Source organism: Mus caroli, unplaced genomic scaffold (assembly GCF_978045245.1).
Source record: "Mus caroli unplaced genomic scaffold, Mus_caroli_1 scaffold_4, whole genome shotgun sequence".
NCBI lineage: Eukaryota > Metazoa > Chordata > Mammalia > Rodentia > Muridae > Mus > Mus caroli.
The window spans coordinates 114,281,527-114,304,033 of record NW_028227259.1 but is presented as its reverse complement, the minus strand read 5'-3'; the positions used below and the strand labels follow the sequence as shown (position 1 = coordinate 114,304,033).

General features: G+C 42.4%; 1 protein-coding gene across 3 annotated transcripts in view; it reads right to left on the bottom strand.

The window, feature by feature from the left end:
• The window catches only part of Golga3 (golgin A3), a 45,162-nt gene that overhangs the window by 18,626 nt on the left and 4,029 nt on the right, over positions 1–22,507 (bottom strand). For 2 of the 3 annotated variants that reach the window (XM_021162341.3, XM_021162342.3), the window contains exons 2-12: positions 21,172–21,485; positions 18,700–18,969; positions 17,407–17,519; positions 15,320–15,966; positions 14,364–14,475; positions 11,685–11,991; positions 8,573–8,775; positions 6,504–6,641; positions 3,188–3,349; positions 2,128–2,496; positions 783–860 (exon numbers count right to left, since the gene is read on the bottom strand). In XM_021162341.3, the coding sequence (XP_021018000.1) occupies positions 783–860; positions 2,128–2,496; positions 3,188–3,349; positions 6,504–6,641; positions 8,573–8,775; positions 11,685–11,991; positions 14,364–14,475; positions 15,320–15,966; positions 17,407–17,519; positions 18,700–18,969; positions 21,172–21,307 (2,535 nt within the window). In that variant the 5' untranslated portion in view covers positions 21,308–21,485. The remainder of the gene's footprint in view (positions 1–782; positions 861–2,127; positions 2,497–3,187; positions 3,350–6,503; positions 6,642–8,572; positions 8,776–11,684; positions 11,992–14,363; positions 14,476–15,319; positions 15,967–17,406; positions 17,520–18,699; positions 18,970–21,171; positions 21,486–22,507) is intronic. The other variant, XM_021162343.3, reaches the window with a different exon arrangement.

Sequence of the window (22,507 nt, the reverse complement as noted above, 5' to 3'; positions counted from 1 at the left end):
CAATACAGTTAGTGAAATCTAATACTACCCATTGAGAAACACCAATGATGATGGCATGTCTGGATTTCTGTCACACAATGTGACTACAAACGACCCCAAATCTGAACATTGCATGAAGCATCCCATTATCTTCCTGTGATCCTGTATCTTCTGGGTGGTCTCACAAAGAATCATCTCCCTGTGGTTGGGGTTCTGGGATTCTCAAAGTTAATCCTTTGTGTATCTCAATAATAAAATAAAACACTACTTACAAACGAGCTTTGGAGGATCTTCCTCTCTTAGAACAAAACATTCAACTGGTGACTGGCAACCAAGTAAGGGATCAGAGCCCTTCCTCCACCAGGAGACAAGGGCTTCAAAATACAAAACTTAGGTCATGGACCTTTTTGGTACAAACTACGTTTGTTTTAATGTTGGATTAGAGTGTAAGCTTTTCACATTCTATATAGCAAACACAATAAGCACATGCTGACCAAAAACAAACAAACAAAAAAACCAAACAAAACCACACAGTTCTTGGGAGTGATAACAACAAGGCATCCTCACAAGGTACCACAATGGTAGCTACGTACGACATTCAGTCTTCAAGGATCACAGATCCTACCTCAGGAGAGAAAGGGCATGATGCCTCATTGACTGCAATGTGGTGAGTGACAACTTAGAATAAGTATGCCTTTTAAAATGGTAAGAAAGACTCGGATGCTTCCCTCTTTCTGATTTTGCTCTACTGCCACAGACAGACTACTCAGCAGTACGCCCAACACTTGCTTCCCGAGTCTTACCTTTTGCTGAACAAACTGCTCCTTTACTTTCTGCATCTGTTTTCTCAACGTGGCTGTCTCCTGCTGCAAGTGCTCCACCTAGAGGAGAGGTTTGCAGAAGGATGGGTTGAAGTGGAAATCAAAGGACCCTTGATGGAGGAGAGCACTGGTTTGGTTTGTTCCGTCATGCTAGTTTTTGCTAAGGACACACATGTAGTGGTCTGCCTTACATAGCATTGTTGAGCTCAACTTGTGGGAATGCTGTCATTGAGAGAAGTCTGCCCCAAAACTGCTCGTGAGGTTCCTGCGGCAGTCTGCCACTTTCACAGCCTCACCTCAGGCTGGTTGGCCTGAGGTTCCTTCAGGCCAGCCCATGGTTCCTTCAGGACTGAAGGACAGCTGCTGGTTCATGCCTGGTGTGGGCCTGCCAAAAGGACTGCTCTGTAGCCACTGAGTTGTATTTGGTGTTTGCTACAGGACTGAAGTGCTGCCCAAGATTGAGCAAAGAAGAAAGAAAGAAAGAAAGAGAGAGAGAGAGAGAGAGAGAGAGAGAGAGAGAGAGGAAGGAAGGAAGGAAGAAAGAAAGAAAGGAAGGAAGGAAGGAAGGAAGGAAGGAAGGAAGGAAGGAAGGAAGGAAGGAAGGAAGGAAGGAAGGAAGGAAGGAAGAAAAAAGGAAAAGAAAAAAGCAAAAAGCAAAAAGCAAAAGCAAAGCCAAGTGTACTGGCTATTTTTGTGTCAACTTGACACAGCTGGAGTTATCACAGAGAAAGGAGCTTCAGTTGAGGAAATGCCTCCATGAGATCCAGCTGTAAGGCGTTTGCTCAATTAGTGATCAGGAAAGGCCCCTTGTGGGTGGTGCCATCTCTGGGCTGGTAGTCTTGTTTCTATAAGAGAGCAGGCTGAGCAAGCCAGGGGAAGCAAGCCAGTAAAGAACATCCCTCCATGGCCTCTGCATCAGCTCCTGCTTTCTGACCTGCTTGAGTTCCAGTCCTGACTTCCTTTGGTGATGAACAGCAGTATGGAAGTGTAAGCTGAATAAACCCTTTCCTCCCCAACTTGCTTCTTGGTCATGGTGTTTGTGCAGGAATAGAAACCCTGACTAAGACACCAAGTATACTATAACTTCTCCTCTAGCTGAAAACCAAAACACCAGCAACAAAATAGGTCTTCCGGCAGATACATTCAGACACTCTTCCACAGCAGTGAGAGAGAACCTGATTTCCCAGCATATGGTTCCTCCAAACCCAGAGGCTGATGGAGGGGAAGGGTGCAACAAGAACTACAGGTTTCTTGCTTAAGAACGTTTCTGCAGATCACTCACATTTGCAACAAAACACAGCCCAGAAAACATCTAAGCTAGTGTTACCTGGTTGGACTTGACAGCCAAATCTTGTCTCAATTGTTCCAAAAGTCCTGATGTCTCCTCAGTATCTTCTTCCAAACGCCGTGCTCCTCTGTCAAGTTCCTCCTTGTCACTCTTGGCCGATTGTAGAGCCACTTCCAAGACAATCTTCTCATTCTGCAAGAAGTGAATTGCATCCTCCCTGGAGTCGGCCTCTCTCTGCAGCTCCTCCAGCCTTGCTTGTAGCTCATCATAACGTGTATGCAGGTCATCAAGAGACTGCCCTTTGGCCTGCAGAGCCTCCTGTGTTGATGTAAGCTGCTTTATCACATCTAGGTGCTCCTGCTGAAGTGCTGCAAGCTGCTGATCTCGCTGGAACAATGTCAGCTTCACCTGGAAATAAGTAATAAACTTAACATGCTGCCTTTCACCCTGGTACAAGAATTTATATATTTTTGATGTTTAGAATTTAAGTAATTTTGATGATTCGTTGTAGGGTCTTTCTTTCTTTTCTTTTCTCTTTTTTTTTTTTTTTTTTGAGACAGGGTTCTCTGTATAGCCCTGGCTGTCCTGGAACTCACTCTGTAGACCACAACTCACATGGTGGAACTAAAAACTGACTTCCACAAGTTATACTCTGACCTCAACATTGGCACGATGGCACGTGAGCACATGGCATGTGTGCCTGCATACACGTGCTCACGTGCTTACATGCACAGACGCACACAGACATAAACCAAATATAAAAAGGGTTTATATGTAAATCAGAAATCCGCTTACCTTTGCCTCCCAAGCGCTGGGATTAAAGGCATGCTGAAGGATCTTTCTTATGTAAAATTTTAGAGTAGAAGAACATGAATACAAAGAAGCAAACCCATGATCAGGCTGGCAACAGAACAGTTTGATAGTGACCAGCAAATATGTTCAACAGATAGCCCAAAACAAACCTGGACTACCAATACAGCCTCATGTCAGAGATCACACACAGAGCATGTATGAATGGCACATGGACATGCATATCATGCAAGGCCCATAGCCACAGAAACTCCTGTGACCCTAGAGTCTAGAGAGCACAATTACTTGCCTGTTCCAACTGTTGTTCCAGGGATGCTGCTGCATCTGCCACTTTCTGTAACTGTTCCCGTTCACCTTCAAATTCTTCCAGCCTCCTTTGGAGATCCTCCTCCACCATTGTCTTCGCCTCCCGAATCTGTACAAATGCTGCCTCCTGATCCAACATGTCAGCCTGAATAAGAAAACAGCGTTTCTTTTAAAGACTTATTTTATGTGTATGTGCGTTTTTACTGGATATATATATATATATATGGGTAGGTACCACATGCATGCTTAGTGGCCTGCTGAGGCTAGAAAAGGGCATTGGATCTCCTGGAACTGGAGTTAAGAGGGTTGTAAGTGGGCTGGAAAGATGGCTCAGCGGTTAAGAGCACTGACTGCTCTTCCAGAGGTCCTGAGTTCAATTCCCAGCAGCCACACAGTGGCTCACAACCATCTGTAATGGGGATATGATGCCCTCCTTCTGGTGTGTCTGAAGACAACAACAATGTACTCACATACATTCATTCATTCAATCAATCAATCAATCAATCAATCAATAAAGAGGGTTGTGAGCTGCATATGGGTGCTGGAAATTCAACCTGGGTCCTTTAAAAGAACAGTAATTGTTCCTAACCACTGAGCCATCTCTCTAGCCCTATTTTTTAAAAAGCAGAAAAACTTGATTACCAATAACAAAGTTCAAGTCTCATCCTTTACAGAGAAACCCACTGCTATGTAAGAAGTTCCTATTCCTATCTCCATCCTGTCTATGAACTGCAACCTGACAAACTCAGAGTCAGTGGGTGGTACCTATGGACTTACACAAGGTAGAGGCATGGCCAGGCTACGCAGGACTTTTATCCCAGCTGACCTAGGCTCATCCCAAGAGAGGACCAGTCAAACAATCCTCTTGGCTACTTAAAAAGCTGAGGTAGAGGAAGGAGCACTTGAGAAAAATGAGCTGGAAATATAGTTCAACTACAAAGGTGCTTTAGCCTGACATGCATGAAGGCCTGAGAAGTACTGCATAAAATTACATATGGTGTACATATACATACTTGGGATAGCATTGGGTGTATACCATCACATTCAACTTTGGCACATTTCTTACAGGAAATAATTTATACATCAAAACTGTTTTTAGCTCTTAACAGAGCCTTTAGTCATTGTAGCTCTCAACCTAATTCTCTTCCACTATCCGAGCCAAATGGTTGCATGCTGCATATGACAAAGGTGCAGGTAGAAGATGAGAAGATGAGAGATTAGAAAAGCCGTAGGACAGCTGAATTCTTGTGTAACTATCTATGGAAGATCAGGATCAAAACTGGCCCAGGCACACAGTTCACAATCATTACTGACTAGATTTTTTTTTACATATAAACCCTTTTTATATTTGGTTTATGTCTGTGTGCGTCTGTGCATGTAAGCACGTGAGCACGTGTATGCAGGCACACATGCCATGTGCTCACGTGCCATCGTGCCAATGTTGAGGTCAGAGTATAACTTGTGGAAGTCAGTTTTTAGTTCCACCATGTGAGTTGCAGGGATTAAACTTAAGTCAATAGACTTGCCAGCAAGTAAATTTACCATCCTGCCAGTCTCTGACTTGCTGTTTTACATTTTGTTTTGTTTTTCTTTTTGATACAAGAATATTAAGCAAGTAATACTACCCATTTTATAAAAAAATAAAGACTAGGGCAAGGGGCTAGGGATAGAACACAGATAGTAGAATGACTGCCTAACTCACAAAGCTCTGGTTTTAATTCCCGTATCACATTAAAATGGGTATTGTGGGACATGTATACAATTACAACACTCAGGAGATTAAGAGGCAGGAGGGTAAGAGTTTAGGGTGATCCTAAGCTGTAGAGAGTCTGAAGTCAGCCTGGGTCACATAGGCCTGTTCTGAAAAGCAAGACAAAAAGAAAGTCCCAAGAGTAGTTAAGAAATCATCCAGGGCAGTGGTTTTCAACCTGGAGGGTTGCATGTCAAATATTTACACCATGATTCATAACAGTAGCAAAAAATTAATTTTATGGTTGGGGGTCATCACAACATAAGGAACTATATTAAAGGGTCGTAGCATTAGGAAGGTTGAGAGCTACTGACCTACGTGTTAGAGAATAGGATCTAGATCCAAGCAAATTACAGCTCATGTCCCATCATCATCATCTAGAGATGATCTGTAGAAACAGCAGGCAATAATAAAAATGCCTTCAGAAGAGCACTGTGCACGGGAGGACTGAAGCAGGCTGAATGCTTGTAAGCAAATACAAACCCCTGTTATCACTGGCCCTGGAAATACTGTCTATCATTCAAACATACTTAGTCCTCTTTCTCTCCATTCACTCTGGGTTAGCTCTGGCTCAAGAGTGCAACAGTGCACTGGTAGGAACTCCAAGGGAGGCTTTAAAGACAAACAAGGACCCAAGGACACACTCAGGGCAGACCAGAGGTAGAATTCCAAAATGCTGAAAAGCTACACTGTATGTTGCTCAAAGAGATTGTGTGTGTGTGTGTGTGTGTTATATGTTTTTGTGGTTCATGCACATGTGTGATAACACACACTCACGTATGTGTATGTACAAGCCCAAGGAAAATACTGTGTCTGTTTCTGATTCTTTCCACCATACTACCTTGAAGCAATGTCTCTCACTGAATTGGAAGCTTACCATTTGTCTAGGCTAGCTAGACAGCAAGGTCACAGGATCCTAGTCTCAACCTCCCATAAATGCTGGGGTTATAGGCACACACAGCCATGTCTGACTTTCATGTAACTCATGTCCTCGTGCTGGCTCAGCAAGTGCTCTTACCCACTGTGATGGTTTGTATATTCTTGGACTAGGGAATGGCACCATTTGGAGTTGTGGCCTTGTTGGGATAGGTGTGACCTGGTTGGAGTAGGTGTGTCACTGTGGGTTTTGGCTTAATAATCTCACCTTAAGTCAGTCTTCCACTAGCAGCCTTTGGATGAAGACTTAGAACTCTCAGCCCCTCCTGCGCCATGACTGCCTGGATGCTGCCATGCTCCCACCTTGATGATAATGGACTGAACCTCTGAACCTGTAAGCCAGCCCCAATTAAATGTTGTTTTTATAAGACTTGCCCTGGTCATGGTGTCTGTTCACAGCAGTAAAACCCTGACTAATACGCACACTAAGCCATGTCTGCAGCAGCAAAACAAGTTTTTAAAATATTAAATAATATACAAAAGTATACATAGTCAGGAGATACATTTATGTTTACTTATGGGTATTTTGATAATGTCTGTGTATGTTTTACACTTGCCAGCAAGCACCAAAGTGGGATAAAAAGTATCATTCCACTATCACCACAGTCCTCACCTCAATGCTCTGGAGCTGAACAGCTATGCGCTCTTTTTCCTTGATGGATCTATGCTGAGTTTCTGTCAGCTGATGCGATAGGGACACATTCTCAAGCTTCAGGTGCTCCAAAAGGCCCGCTTGAGTCATCTGTCCAACCTTCAAAAGAAAAATCCAGGAGGTAAAAAGAAACTTAAAATTAGGCATCGCCGGGCGTGGTGGCGCACGCCTTTAATCCCAGCACTTGGGAGGCAGAGGCAGGCGGATTTCTGAGTTCGAGGCCAGCCTGGTCTACAAAGTGAGTTCCAGGACAGCCAAGGCTATACAGAAAAACCCTGTCTCGAAAAACCAAAAAAAAAAAAAAAAAAAAAAAATTAGGCATCAAGTGTGACCTAGCTTATCCCTAGTCACTAAGATGTTCTTTCTTTTTTAACAATGGCTACTGACTGAACTTCTCAATGTCACCTATTGCAGGGAAAGCTCCTGCCCTTCTGTCTTCCACTCCAGGACTCACCTACACAAATCCTCTGCCAACCTACCTTGAACTTGAGCCACGTGGGTTCTGTATGGGGAAGGGGGCTGCCCACCAAATCAGACCTTCACATCTGAGAATGTGTAGTTCCTACTTAAGGTCTACCTATAAACTAATAACCAGATCCCACTGGATCCCCATCAGTTCCAGAGACGATCAGGACCTAATTTAACTCACAGTGTCTTCAAGAAAGGGAGCTCAGCATCACACCCCCTAAAGGCATGAGAGGCAGCAGAGAGATGCACAATGTACAAACATTCAAGTCTAACAGGTCTGCGGCAAGATCTCCTCCACCTCATGTATAACCCTAGCAGACCCTCTGATCTGACATATTCAAGATGGAACTGATTCAAGGTGGGCCTCAGAGATAGGAAAGCTGCACTGAGAAAGGGAGAAGGTACAGCAGTTGTTGAGGCTGTGTTTAAAGACAGCAAAAAGAGGGCTGTCCTGCGTCTTCCATCCCACTGAATGACCCTGACAACAGAAAGCGGTAGTCTGGGACAGAAACAGAATGTGTGTGTGTGTGTGTGTGTGTGCAGGCAGTTTCTTAAATTGCCACTCTCCTTGATTACTCTATCTTCCAATTTTCCTCACTAACACATGAACCCAACTTCTTTGAATATTCCACACCTAAAGAGCACAGCAATTTATGTCTTTTGTTTTTGTTTGAAACAGGGTTTCTCCGTGTAGCCCTGGCTGTCTTAGAACTGGCTCGCAGACTAGGTTGGCCTCAGAACTCACAGATAACCACCTGCCTCTGCATTCCAATTGCTGGGATTACTGACGTGTTTCATTCTTGGCTAAGATACATTATTAAAGGGATGACAGAAAGTGCTCTTTGTCATCTTCAGTCAGTGTAACCAGTCAGGCCCTGACCTTCGGAGTGAAATATATTCCAGAAACTTACCTATTTCTCTTACATATTTCAAAGGCATACTGTCTAAGTAAAGCTGCCAGATAGGCTTCATGCTAAAGTGCTACTTCTGTCTAAAGGATACACAAACCAACAGATGTCTTCACATATGCAAATTCAAAGGCTGGCTTGTTTAGCTTCTACTAACAAAATAGGGAAGAAGAAAATGTCCCTTACAGAACCTGAAAGCAACAGTTCCCGTAGGAAATACCTGTTGGCAAGGCCAAGCAGCCAGAGAAAAATCAAACTCTGAGAGGGACTACTTGCCAATACTTTGTCATACAAGAACATCACAAGAAAGAGATTCAGAGCCTCAAAGTTCATGAAATGTGGGTCTGAGTGGTGTGGTCAAAGAAAAATTTATCCTTTGATAGAAGGAAGGCGTGAGAAGCTCTCGTAGAGGAAGGATGGGTACTGGCTGTAAAGTAATCAGCAGATGCTAAACAAAAACATATCCATGATATCTAAAACCATAAACACCCTTTACCACTATTCTACTAGTGTTGAACTCGTGATCCTCTTGCTTTAGCCTCTGGAGTTTTAGGTGCCTTCACACCTTTGCAATGCAGGGGAAGCATATCCCATAGCCCTGCAATGCAGGGGAAGCGTGTCCCACAGCCCTGAAGGGAGTTTCTGGCACTGTACCTGGATATGGGCCATCTCTCCTTGCAGCCTGACCCTGGCCTCCTGAGCCAAAGTAAGCTGCTGTTGGTACCATTGCCGGGCATGCTGCAGAGAAGTGATTTCAGCCTGTGATGCTTGTAGTTTGCTGGTCAGTGTTGTGCGTTCCAGCTGTACTTGCTGGAGCTGGCTCTGTAGTGCTGTCATCTGCTGCCGCAGGTCATGCACTGAAAGTAAGCAAGCACGGCCAACTCAGACTAACCAGCACCAACAAAAAAGCCACAGCTGGGGTCACTTGACCTAAAGTTGAAGTCTCCAGAGATAAGCAGTACCATAGATGCTGGTTTTGCACAGTGGCCATATTCTATAAAGTTACCACAAAAACAGCAGTGGTAGACAGAGAACCACTACTCCCAGAAAGAAAGGGGGTTCCTATGAGCCTCTAGTCACAGCAGTTCTATTAACTGATAAAAGTATCTGTTCATTTACCTGTGATTTAGTTTAAACACACCTTAATTAATATCTGCTTAATTACTTATCTATTAATTATTCATCCACTTATCTATTATCTTAATTATTATGAACGACTATAAAGCTCATGGCCAGCAGTTCTATATAAGTCAGCTACAATGCCTTTGGATAGTTTCTGTAAGGAATTGTCTTTTCTATAAAACTGCTTAGCGCCTCCTCATATACAGAATATAAGCAGTTGGAGCCATTTCAAATAGCAACTACCCCCCAAGACAGCCCATAACTGGACTTGTGGCACTAAACAGATACAAAAAGGATACACACTAGCAACCTGAGCTGAGGGCAAGACTAAGGGTACAAGAGATCTGAGTATTGTCTTCTTCTACAGAGGTAGAAGAACACACATCAAGTAATTCAAATATTTAGCTAATACTATGGCCATATCCATGAACAATCATAAAAGTGCTGAGTAAAGCTGGAATTACAAAAAATTACCCTGGGAAGAAATCCCAGTTATGGAATCTGCAATGACCAAAACCCAACCATGTGTCTCAGAAACTGCCATGTCACCGTGGTTCTCATCTTTGGGAATTCAGTGACATCAATTTGCCATAAAGAAACAGCACTAGTGTCATATGGTTGATTCTGCAGTAGAGCCTGCTAATTGGTCATTTGGTCAACTCAGTATGAACGGGGTGGGAGGAAAGTAAGAAGGGCAAAGAAGTCAGTCATCAACAACACAAACAAAATCAGACATCTTAAATTTTAAATTATACCCTGAACTTGGGAAACTACTTGTATTCTGAAGACATTTTCCTTCGTTTCTTTATTTTATGTGGTCACAGGGATTGCTAAGCTGTCCAGGCCACAAGCTTTTTATTCCTTTGTCTCAGTTTTCTAAGTAGCTGGGACTAAAGTTATGTGTCACTAAACCTGGTTAAAGTATTTTAAATGAGAGGAGAGTGACAGAGACAGAGACAGACAAAGACAGAGACAAAGACAGACAGAGACAGAGACGAGTGACCGGTCTGCTGGATAGTTTTAAGTCAGTCTGACACAAGCTAAAGTCATCTGAGAGGAGAGAACTTCAATTAAGAAAATGCTTCAGTAAGATCAGATTATAGGCAAGCCTGTAGGGCATTTTCTTAATTAGTGACTGAACTGGGAGGGCCCACCATTCAAGGTAGTGCCACTCCTGAGTCTTGGGTTGTATAAAAAAACCAGATGCCAAATAAGCCAAATCAACCCTTTTCTCCCCAAGTTGCTTTGGTCATGGTGTTTCATCACAGCAACAGTGACCCTAACTAGGACAACCAGGTATCAGTGGCACAAGCTTGTTAGCTTACCACTTGGGAGATGGGAGGCAAAAGGATCCAATGTTCAAGGTCATCCTCAGCCACATAGCAAGTTCAAGGCCAGTCTAACCTACATAAGACCCTGTCTCAAAAAGAAATAAAAGTAAGATTGTTTAAGAGAGTTCATGATCCCTTCTTTGCAGTCTTCCATTCCAAAGTAATGAGAACTTAGAAAGGAACAAAATGAACCCATTTAGAAATGTTCAGATTTTTTTCCTCTAATGAATTAAGTACCATAAAAAGCTCAAAGATTGAAAAATAGCAATTTAAGGGACTGTTCGATGATCTAGTGTTAGAAATGAGCTTCTGGGTTAACAGCTCATCACTATTGTCCTTAAAGTCATCATAGCCTCACAGCCCCAGCTGAAACACAGACATGGCCCTCCACTGCACTGGACAGAAGCCTCACTTAAGAAGCCTGTGTTTTTCTTTATCATGAGGCCTTCAATCTCCCAATCCCACTGCTCCCACTCTTTCCGACTTGTATTCAAATAACATCCTTTTAGTATCAGTTGGTATCAGGGTTTGTCTCAGGTGAAGACTGAAAACTAGGTGTCTTTATGAATGACCTGTAGGTAAGCCCCTAAGGGCTATAGACCAACATAATCAACAAAGGGTTACTAATCAATAACGTAGGCATTGCTCTTAAATATTTTAGAAGCATTTGAAATTGGTAGAAATAAATGCTGTAGTGAGAAGTTTGGTTTCTTATAGAAACACAGAAATAGGAATGGGCTTTCATTTTAGTCTCAGGTGTGGGGATGTGGAGCGGGATTGGTTGGGTGGTGGTTGTTTATTGTTGGTTGTAGTTTGTTAAGTAGTTATGTGCAAAAAAGAAACATTAAGAAGAAAGTAGATATCCTGATCAAACGTGACCCAATAGCAGAAAGTAGTCTTAAAGATAACGTCGCCCCCTGTATCCTTTTTTCTCTCCTATCTAGAGTTAGGGGGTTGAAAGCGTGGAAGAAAAGAGGTGGAGAATGGCAAAAGGAAGAAGAACCCACAAAATAGCAAAAGACAAGCTATAAAATGTAGAATAAATATACAGTTCAAACACCCCCAAAACACTGAATTTAGTAGGTAGGAGAGCAGAAAGGATTACTTCTGGTGGTCAAAGTCCAAAGTCAATTCCTGAGATTACACTACCTACTTTATGCAAAACCATAGACTCTCAAGAGTTCAGCCCAAGTTGTATTTACTGTAACAACATAGCGAGTCTCTGTTAATACTCAGCTAACGTGAACTTGAAGCTTTATCCACACAATACTGATGACAGGATCCAGAAATCACATCTGGGCTGCGGAGCTTACCTGTGTTGTCCTTGCTGAGGATGTTTCTCTGCATGTCCTCCACTTTGGCCATCAGTCTCTGATACTGCTCCTCTGCCACTTGTAGGTCATTGTTTGAAGATGCCAGGCTGGCATTTTTAGCTTCTAGCATGCTCTGCAGGTCAGTCATGGCCCGCTCTAGATCCCAGCAAGACTGCTTCAAAGTGTCCACTTCAGAACTAAGGGAGTCTTGCTTCTGCTGGCTGCTGTGGCTGTGTTCCACCTGTGCCTGTAGCCTTGTGCTCAGGGCTGCAAGCTGGGCCTGTAGCTCAGCCTTCTCTTGAAGTGCCTGAAAATATCCCCAAACAACATTAATGGTTTTCAAAAAAAATAAGTCCCTCTCAATCCCTGTTTTTTTTTTAAAGATATATTTATTTATTGTATATAAGCACACTGTAGCTGTTTTCAGACACACCCAGAAGAGGGCATAGATCTCATTATAGATGGCTGTGAGCCACCATGTAGTTGCTGGGATTTGAACTCAGGACCTCTGGAAGAGCAGTAAGTGCTCTTAACCGCTGAGCCATCTCTCCAGCCCCTCAACCACTGTTTTAATAAGATTGCTGAAACTTCTTATGTTCACAATCAGTGGGACAGAGAAAAATAAATTTTCCCAAAAAAATTTACCCAAAAACCAGTCACTTAAATGTGACAGTTACTTGTTCCCCAATATAAAACAAATTGACAGATCCCTGAGAGATAAACTTAGTCAGATTGAACTCAATGAGGAAAATGGTGCCACTGTTGAAATTCAAGGGCTAAACCATAACACAGATGCAAGAATGGCATTGAGTGACCACAGCAACAATGCCACAGGACAGAGCACAGAGAGCAAACAGGCCCTAGGAGCTACAGACTACAGCCAGGAGACAAGTGAGGGCTACAAGTATTGCTCAATGGCAGGGTGCTTGATTAGCGTGCAATAGGACTCAAATTCAATCCTTAGAATCACAAAAGGGGGTTTGATAAACAAAAAAATTAAAAGACAAATGAAAGACAAAGACAAGCTCCAGACACTAGCATATTCTACTCAGCCTGATCTACCTAAGAGGATATGTGGGAACTCAGCACAACATGTTAAAGAGAAGTGTGACAACAGGATGTCCAACAAACAGAGGAGCAACCGCCAAAGGAACTGGGATAATCAGTAAAACTTAACAAGATTTTACTTCTTTGCAGTGTTGGGGACTGATCCCAGGGACTTAAGCATGCTAGGCAAAGGCTCTAGCCCTGAGCTGTATCCCAGATCAAGGGGCGTTTAGAGTCAATATAACTGACATCCACAGGGAACTGCCAGAGATCCATACACATCCTAAGTTTAATAGGACCCATTTCACAAGTACATTAGAAAGAAAGCAAATTCCAAAGAAGTAAAGGTTCTGAGACACACCTCAGGACTAAGTATCCAGAGGAAGTATCAATGGATGTGATGAGACAGTTAACATTGTCAATTAGCACAGAAAACTGTGTACAATCAAAAATTCTCTTAAAATCTCTGAAATCACCTTGGAAGATTGTTTTATATATAACTAAATGAATTGGCTTGTGCCTAAGGATTTTTTAAAGCATGGCATATACACTTAAGAAGCAACTGAATCTCACACATGGCTTCAACCACTGCTCTCCTCCTGTAGTATGTGTTCATGACTTCTGGGCAGCCATCTTGTTGTCTTTCTATGTGTGTGTATGTTCTCCATCACAAAGCATATAGCTGAGTTCCCATGAACACTCACTCTAAACTATCGACAGAAAGATAAAAATATAGTTCTTTGTTATTGGAGAGAGAGAGAGAGAGAGAGAGAGAGAGAGAGACGGGAGCCAGGCATGGTGGTACAGGCCTGTAATCCAAGCCTTTGAGAGGTACATGTAGGAAGGCTTGGGCTACCTGAGAAGCTGTCCCCAAATTAATTAATTAATTAATTAATTAATTAATAAGTTCCATTTAACAGAGTACAAATTGAAAATGAAGAATCATCTTTGTGGCTGTGAACTGCCTTTTATGATCACTGCGAATCAACCTTGAGTCCTTTGAAAGAGCTGTAGGTGTTCTTAATACTGCTCCATCTCTCTAGCTCCACCCCTCCCCCAAATGAAAACAAGATATAGTAAAATTAGTATCAGACAAAGTAGACTATGGATTAGCAAGATAGCTCAGCGGGTAAAGTCACTTGCTTCCAAGCATGAAGACTTTAGTTTCACTCCCCAAACCCATTTGCTAGAAGGAAAGAACCAAATCTTGCAAGCTTTCACCCCCACCAAATATATGAACTCAAATAAATAAATATAATAATCTTTAAGAAGTTAAAAAAAACTATTAAGCAAATGCAGAAAGCACACAAAAGGTAGTAACGGGGATAAAATGAAACTTTTACTCTCTGAGAGAAATGTAAAGATACCAGAAGAAATCAATTGTCATGAACTCTCAGGTATATTTAGGACATCTATTGGCAACTTTTGATGGAGACAAAGGTAAAGAATGAGCCGTAGATAAATTAGCACAACTTTGTTTGAGACCAGCACACCCAGCAGACAAAAATGATTAACATGGACATCCTGGCTGGTGAATTATACTTAAAGTTATCTATAAAACTACATACAGCAAAGACCCACATACTCTTTTCAGAGATTCAGCTTATTGAGCAACAATCAAACATCCCTTACCTGACTGGCTTCTAATGACAAAGCCTCCACCTGTCCTTCAAGCCTCCTTTTATCTTTAAGAATCTGCAACAATTCATCCTGTGGTTCAGCCAAGGAGCTCTCCATGGACACACTAGGGGTCAGAAGTACAAAGTCAAGAGATAAGAACATAGGGAGGCAGAGGCAGGAGGATTTCTGAGTTCGAGGCCAGCCTGGTCTACAGAGTGAGTTCCAGGACAGCCAAGGCTACATGGAAAAACCCTGTCTCAAACAACAACAACAACAACGAGATAAGAACATTACTGTTACTTCTCCTCATCCTTCATCATACTGTACAACGTTTACCTTCCCCTCTGCTTCTCCTGTTTTTTGTTTTTGTTTTTTTTTTAAAGAGTTCTTTTTATGTAGAAAATACATAGGTCAGCTGTGACCTAAATCTATGTAGTCCAGACTGACCCTGAACTGATCCTCCTGCTTCAGCTTCCTGAGTGCCTGGATCATGGATATGATCCAGCTTCTCCCCAGAGTTTAAAACATACAACTTATGCCGGGCATGGTGGCGCACGCCTTTAATCCTAGCACTCGGGAGGCAGAGGCAGGTGGATTTCTGAGTTCGAGGCCAGCTTGGTCTACAAAGTGAGTTCCAGGACAGCCAGGGCTATACAGAGAAACCCTGTCTCGAAAAACCAAAAAAAAAACAACAAAAAAAAAACCATACAACTTAAAAAGTGAGGTTCATGCCTCCTACAGAAGAACATGCTCTAGAGACAGGAACTTGTAGGCACCCAGGAAGTCTTAAGAGATAGGGCTACACTGCTTTTCATACCATATAAGTGGTTTAGAGCGGACTCTACTTATAAAGAAAGTGACAGAGCAGTATATAGGTGAAAAAAAGCTAATGTAAAGATTGGGGTAAGTCAGCAAAGAGACATGGCATAGCAGCAGTCAAGAGCCCAGATTCAAGGCTGCTGTCCTACCTGCTGCAGATGCTGTCTCTACGGCTCCGCACCTCTCCGTTGGCTTCCTGGTTCTGATCTTGGTGCTGGGCTGCTGCAGCCTGTAGTACGTCTTTAATTGAAGGAAACTGGCCCAGGGCCTCAGCAGAAATCTCCTGGCCATCAACCATGTAAGCTGTTCCTGGCATGCCCACGTTCCCCAGGACACCACAGGCACCTCGGGCAGAGAGGCTGCTGTGTGAGGAACTGTCACTCTCATTTCCATCAGCCTCTGACACACTATCCCCAGTCATCGAGGCACTGTCTACACGGTTATCAGTCTCAGATGATGGGCTAACCTCAGACACAACTGAAGTGCTACTTCTACTTTGTTTCAGGGAACTTCCAACAGCATCAGCAGTAGAACCAAGGCCACCAGAGTCACTTGGATCTTCAGTTCTATAGTCAGCCAGAGACCGAATCTTGCTTGATTTGCAGTTCTTTTTCTCTTTAGAATGTGCCAGCAGCCCTAAGCTGCCTACCTTGGGCCCTCGAGGAACACTGGTACGCAGGAAGGAATATTCTTTTGTCACAGCTACAGTACTGGCCCTTGGCAAGTTTTCTGGATTTAACATGAGCTCAGGATCAAGTGTACTAAAAAGTTTCATTTTAGTTGCAGGTTGACTGGACTGAGAAACAAACAAAAGTATAAAAATATGACTAAGATTAGCAAGCAGCATTTTAAAACTGTCATCAAGAAAACATGCACTAATGAACATTCTACCAAAAAGAGTGTGCCAGGCCTTTACAATGTTGGGTGCAGCAAGTCTTCTGAAAAATCACCTCAGGTTGCACTGAAAGACTAGACTTGATGACCCCTGGGCCTGAAGCACAGTCTTTAACGGCCAACACTTTAAAATACTTTAAAGGGAGTTACATAGTAAGCTCTTGTCATCCAGTTCCACTGTCTAACTGTCCTGGCTATTGTCCTGGTTAGTTCCTCAGATACAGAGCTGTGTTGTTTGTTGTTTTAAAGTTCTGTTGATTCGGATCTACTTTAGGTTTGTAATTATTCAAGAGGTAATGAGCCTCTTTATTCATATCTGCTCACATATAACTCAGCAAATGCACATGGTATCCTTTCTTGTGGAGTGAGGAGGATGTTGACATAGGGATCTCAAGTCCAGGCTGAGAGAGACCTCATCATCCCCCTGCTTCCATCTTGGTCTAGGAACATAACTGTGCCACAACACCCAACCACGTGGAACTCTTGCTCCATTCTTAACACTGTTTATTATCATTTTAATTCCCAGCTATTTTATCATTTTTATTGTTGCAAATTCTTTTCCAAGTGATTTTTACAACTGATCATGGCAGTATAATTACTGATTTTTTCCCATTAATGAACTGGAATAAGAAATAGAAAATTTCCAAAAAAATTTTATGCCTAGTAGTGGTTTTTAGTTGATTTCTCATAATCTTCTAAGGTATTATCAACGTGCAAATAACACCAATCCTCCTATTTGTCAGTGTTTCTATCTCTTATCTCTCTATACTAGTTAGAAATTCCAAAATGGTCTGAGTGATATTTGAGATAAAGGAAAAATCCAAGCTATGTACATAATTTTCTTTAAAAATTACTTTTACTTTATGTGCATAGGTGTTTTGCCCGTCTGCATATCTGTGCACCATGTGTATGCCTGGTCCCTTGGAGGCCAGAAGAGGGTGTCAGATGTCTTAGATCTAGAGCTACAGAAGGTTATGAGCTGTCTTGCATGTGCTGGGAATCAAACCCAAGTCCTCTGGAAAAGCAACAAGTGCTCTTAACCATTGAGCCATCTCTCCAGCTGTAGCATAACTTCCTCTTCCAGGAAAACTTCAATCCTTTCATTTTACCAAATTAATGTAACCCCAGGGTACGGACACAGGGGATACATCCTAAATGCAGCAGTTAAACATAGAAGCAGTAACTTCTAGAAAAGAACACAAAAGGAAAGGAGACAGAGAAGAATGGAATGCCCAGATGTGGACTGGACAAGCTCTATGTTGTAGAATTCAGAGCTGCTCAGAATTCACACAGAGGAGACAGGAGACAGGATACAGTCCAGACTCTAATCCAAGACACTCACCCTTTCCCGATGGCGCTTAACTCGGTACTGCATCAGCTGCTCTTCCAGGCGCTTCCGGGCCTGCAGTCGAACCTGCTCCTCCTTTTCCAAAGGCAATGAAGATGCAGTGGAGCCTGCAAGGGCAATGGCCATTGAGAGGTTAATAAGGAGCAGGGTACAGAAAACCCGTTGGTAATCACAGATGTGTTAGCTTGTGAAAAACACACAGCCGCCTATATTCCATGACAATTTCCAGACTGAGAAAAAATTGAGGGCCATAGCCACTGAGCACAGCTAAGAACTGTACTTACAAGTGACACAATGCCAAGATGAGTTAAATACACAGATTATCTCATCTGCTGCAGTAACAAGTCATAACACCATGTAAAAAATCAAGAGCCTATTTAACTGTATTTATTCAGACATTGTCCATTTAATAAACAAAATGGCTGATTAGTCCTACTGCAGCACTTAGTGTAGAGTGAAGACCTAGAAGGCCCTGCTTTGAGGGCCAAGGGCAGGCTACATCTGTTACCTGACAAATGAGCTCAAATCCAGAACTCATACTCAAGGACAGATATTAAAACACAACTTGTGTGGGGGTGGAAGGGGGGAAAACTTAAAAAGTTATTGTACTTGCAAGCCCAAGGCAGCCGCTCTCACCAGGGCTGGGTTTGTGGCTTAATCCTAACAACAGAGGATGCGTCTGTGAAACATCAGCAGAGGGCTAAGAAGTCAAAAACTAAATCTAGGTCCTCTGCAAGAGCAACCAATGCTCTTAATTGTTGAGCTCTCTCTCTCTAGTCCCTAAGATTCCTTTTGTTTTGTTTACGGGGGCCTTGCTAAGTGACACTAAGGCCGAACTCAATTTTCAATCCTCCTGCTTCAATCTTTCACATAGCTAATTACAGGCATATGACCAAAAAAAAAAAAAAAAAAAAAAAAAAAAAAAAAAAAATCCAGGTATTCATGTAAACATGCAAAGGATCTTGTGATAATCTGGTTTACCATTTTAAGATTAATTCCCTGCCTGTTTGTTGGCCACCCATGGAGAACGACACGGGAGGTCTGTTTGTCAAGGAGTCTGATACCACTGCTAGTATTAGGTGGCAGAAAGTTCCAACATCCAGACATACTTGCACTCCTTAAAGGGAAGCTAAATCGTTAAGAAGCATCCCTCTGCCTCCCCCATTCAGTACAAAATAAGACAGGGCAAGTCAGGGCTGCTCACACAGGAGCAGTCAGGCACTGATTCCAAGCAGGAGATGCTGAGAGCAAAAGGGAGGGGAGAGTCCAGAGGGAATGGATGCTTACACAGTTGCGTTTCTTGCATGGGAAGACTGAGTCTGAGGGACTGCAAAGCTTCTTTTCTAACACTGCCCTCAGCACTAGTTCCCTGAGAGTTCCTTAGGTTGTCATGGAAACCATCCACACCTGTCGAGGCATCAGGTCCCACTGGGCTTGTTGTGGGATCCAGGGACAACTGAAGGTCTGGGATCTGCCCATTCTGACAGATGGCCACCTGGCTGGATCTATCTGGGCTTCCTTCTTCCTTAAAAACTCTCTTTACCTCAACACTGGCATCTGGAAAAAGAGAGCAAGTGTGTTAGACACATGATTTCCAACAGTTTAAATCATTTCCAGACATACACACATCTATTTGTAAGTCCCATGAGCATGGCATTTCTGTATTTTATAAATCCGTTTTCTCTGACTCTCAGGGACGGAGGGGCAAAGCCTCATGCCCTCACCTGTAAGTTAGCTGCATCTTCTATGCTATGACTGTTGTACTTAACTCATGTTTCCTTCCCCTTAAATAAGAAAAATTAAAACCAAAACAACTTTAAAAAGCTATTTTTTAAAGTGTTGTTGGGTGGAACAGAGGCTTAAAACAAAGTTGATTTTTCTAAATGTGTAGGTGACAGCTGGGCTAATCAGAGTCCAAGCTCACATTTTCAAGGGCTGGTTTCAAAGTAAAGTTAAAATACATTTTACAAAGAAGTAGAAGTAGATGATCTAATCAGAGTGATTCTGCTAAAGTGAACAGAAGTCAAATTTTGTTTTGGCTGGGTGAGCAAGAGTCAGGTATTATAAAAAACCATTTCACAAGCTGGGTGTGGCTGTTCATGCCTCAGCACTCAGGAGATACAAGCAGACAGATCGAGAGTTCATGATCATTCTTAACTACATAGCAGGTTTGAGAAAAGCCAGTGTTCTAAGAGACCCTACCTCTAAAACATTAAAAAAATGTAAAACCTGAGTTTACCCATAAAGACTGTGCTCATGGCCCAACCCAGCTTTACATACTGTCATTACTGTGCAAAGAACTAAAACACAGCTCTTCCTCAACAACATAAAGAAAACATTCTCAAAATTAAGTCAAATTTAGACTTTCTTCTGCCTTCCCCTGGTGGGTAAACCAGTTATCAGTAAGGAAGGAGGGAGGGTCCATCCTGAGGTACACCCAGGCTCAGTGGCCTAAGATCTCATAGGCACCAATATCAATAGGTACCAAGATATATCTAGAAGGCACGCAGAAAATTCCCTATTTTTGCTCAGGCCAAGTAAAAGTGGGGTTGTTCTTTACAATACAAATTCCTATTAGTCATTAATATTCCTCCTTGAAGATGAAAGCTACAAGTAGAGAGTAGAGCACAGAAACCATCAAGACATTTTGCTGTATGACATAGCCCCACACGGTCAACTTTACCAAAGGTCTCTATTTACTAAAAGGTGCAGGGATTGTAGTCCCACACAATCCCTTTACTAAAGGGTGTAGGGATTCTGTACTTCCAATACAAGTTACAAGTGCTTAATACCACCTTCTGATGCATAGATTGATAACCAAAATGAGTTATGAGCAGCATACACACTTGAACTCTAAAAGCAACGAGATTCAACATGTGTGATGACTTTGTTTCTAATCATAAGCTTGAAAATAAATACCATGACAAACAGAAGACAAAGATGGCTAGATCCTCTTACTAGATGATCACTAGGTAGTAGGGACTGAACTCAGGGCTTCATACCTGCCAGGTAAGCATTCTACCACTAAGCTACATTCCAGCTCTTTTTACATGTTATATACATCACTTCTTTAAACCCTCACAGAAATCCAATGCATAGGTTCTATGAATCTCACAGAGTGCTAGATCTACGTGGTTACAGACATTTACTTCTTTTAACCCCCACAACTACCCATGAAAGGAACATCAATCTTCCAAGTGGCTGACCTAAGATGTTGTTCAGTGCAAGAACCCACTGTCTCTCTCAGGCATGAAAACCAGTACCTGCGAGTTAACTACTTGAACATCATTTTATAAGACCTACAAGGCAATTTCTGCTAGAGAACCAGTCGATAATTATCTTTTTAAAGTTCATATCGCATTGCTAGCTCCCGACTGCATGGGATACTGGAATCACCTGAGTTATTACTGGTGCACAAAAAACAGAGAAACATGACTCAGGAATCCTAGGCCACTCACTAATCAATCAGTCCCAGTCATTCAAAGTTTGGCAACCAATCAACCAAAAAGGTAGAATTCCAAGCACTAACAATATTTCGCCAGCAGAAATCCAATAGAAGCCTTCCATTATCAGTTCTGCTTCTGGCCATGGCACATCTCCTATTCTGTTGACTACAGACTGTGCTTTATCTAAAATTAGCACCAAATGAAAATATCTGTAAGACGACTAATGAAAAGTTCACGTCCCCCTCCAAAACACTAGCTGACCTCCTCTTCTTCAGAGTGCAGCGCTAGATCCAAGAATGACCTGATGACGTACCCTGAGCTGTATCCTGTTGATCAGGCAGTCGGGCCAGAGAGCCCGCATCCTCCAGCGAGGCTTCAGGGCAAGATGAAACATCACTGCTGGACTTGCTTTCCCAGAGGCCATCCTGTTTGGCTGGTGCTCCATCCATGGTCAGGGCAGCCCACACTAAGAAGACTCTGAGGAGCTACAAGGAACTCTGGATTAAGTTTGCCTTTTGCCATTAGCAACAGCTCAGAGCTTCTAAGGAGGATCTTACTCGGTTTTCCATTTTCAGGTTTAATGTCTCATAAACGGCTTGAAGTCAAAACCAAGCAATACCATGATTCCTGAGAGGACAAAGAGAAAAATGCTCTGTGAAACAATTTGTTAGATTTTAAGTAACAGTTACAAGGCTCTCAATTTGTATAGAAAACAAATGTAGATTTCTGCCCCACAAACAATCCCTGAGAACCTACAACATCCTAGGTTTTGAGGGTAAAATATGAAACCAGCAACACTTTAGCCCTTTCCTAAGGCATTCAGTCTCTCCTGGTACCAGCTATAAGAAGTTCTACCACAAATGATTCTCCAAAGTTTTTAAAAAGTACTTGTAATCTGTTGTAGTTGTTCATGTGGCAACTGAGAAACTGAACTTTACATTTTATTTAAGTTTAACTTGAATGTAAATAACCATTTGTGGCCAGCAGCTCATAAACTAGACAGGCCTAGATGCTCATAAAACACCTGGAATGACCATGCCCAAGGCCAAAGCTCATACTGTATGCTATTCAACTCAGATCTAGAGGAGTGAAATTTAAAGAAGTGATTACTAAAGGATGAGGTAATAGTATGCTAAATGGGGATCCTGAAGGGAGATCCAAGGACACACAGAAAGGCAGCTAACTTAGAAAGTGGGCAGCGAAGGCATCTCACAGCAGGTAACCATCCACCTTTCCCTATTAGCAAGACCAGTAGTCACTATGGTGGATTAAGTTTAAGAAACTTCACCATGAGTCTGACAATTAGTTATTAACACTGAAGTGTGCTGATGGTATTGCTAACTTATCTCCTTATCAAATGGTCAGACTTAAATATAACCTTCCAAGCACACTGTAGGAATAGTGTTATCTATGCCATTTTTCGGAATAAGTTCCATATTATTCTTTCTGTTCTATGCTTAATATGTTTCTTGGCAAAATAACCCACATCCTGAGCTTATAAGTCATGCTGAAGCTGGGTGCAGAGGCACATGCTTTTAATTCTAGCACTCAGGAAGCAGAGTCAGGTGGATCTCAGAGTCTGAAGCCAATCTCGCCTACACAGTGAGTTACAAGCAAGCCTAGGCTACAAAATTGAGACCCTGACTCAA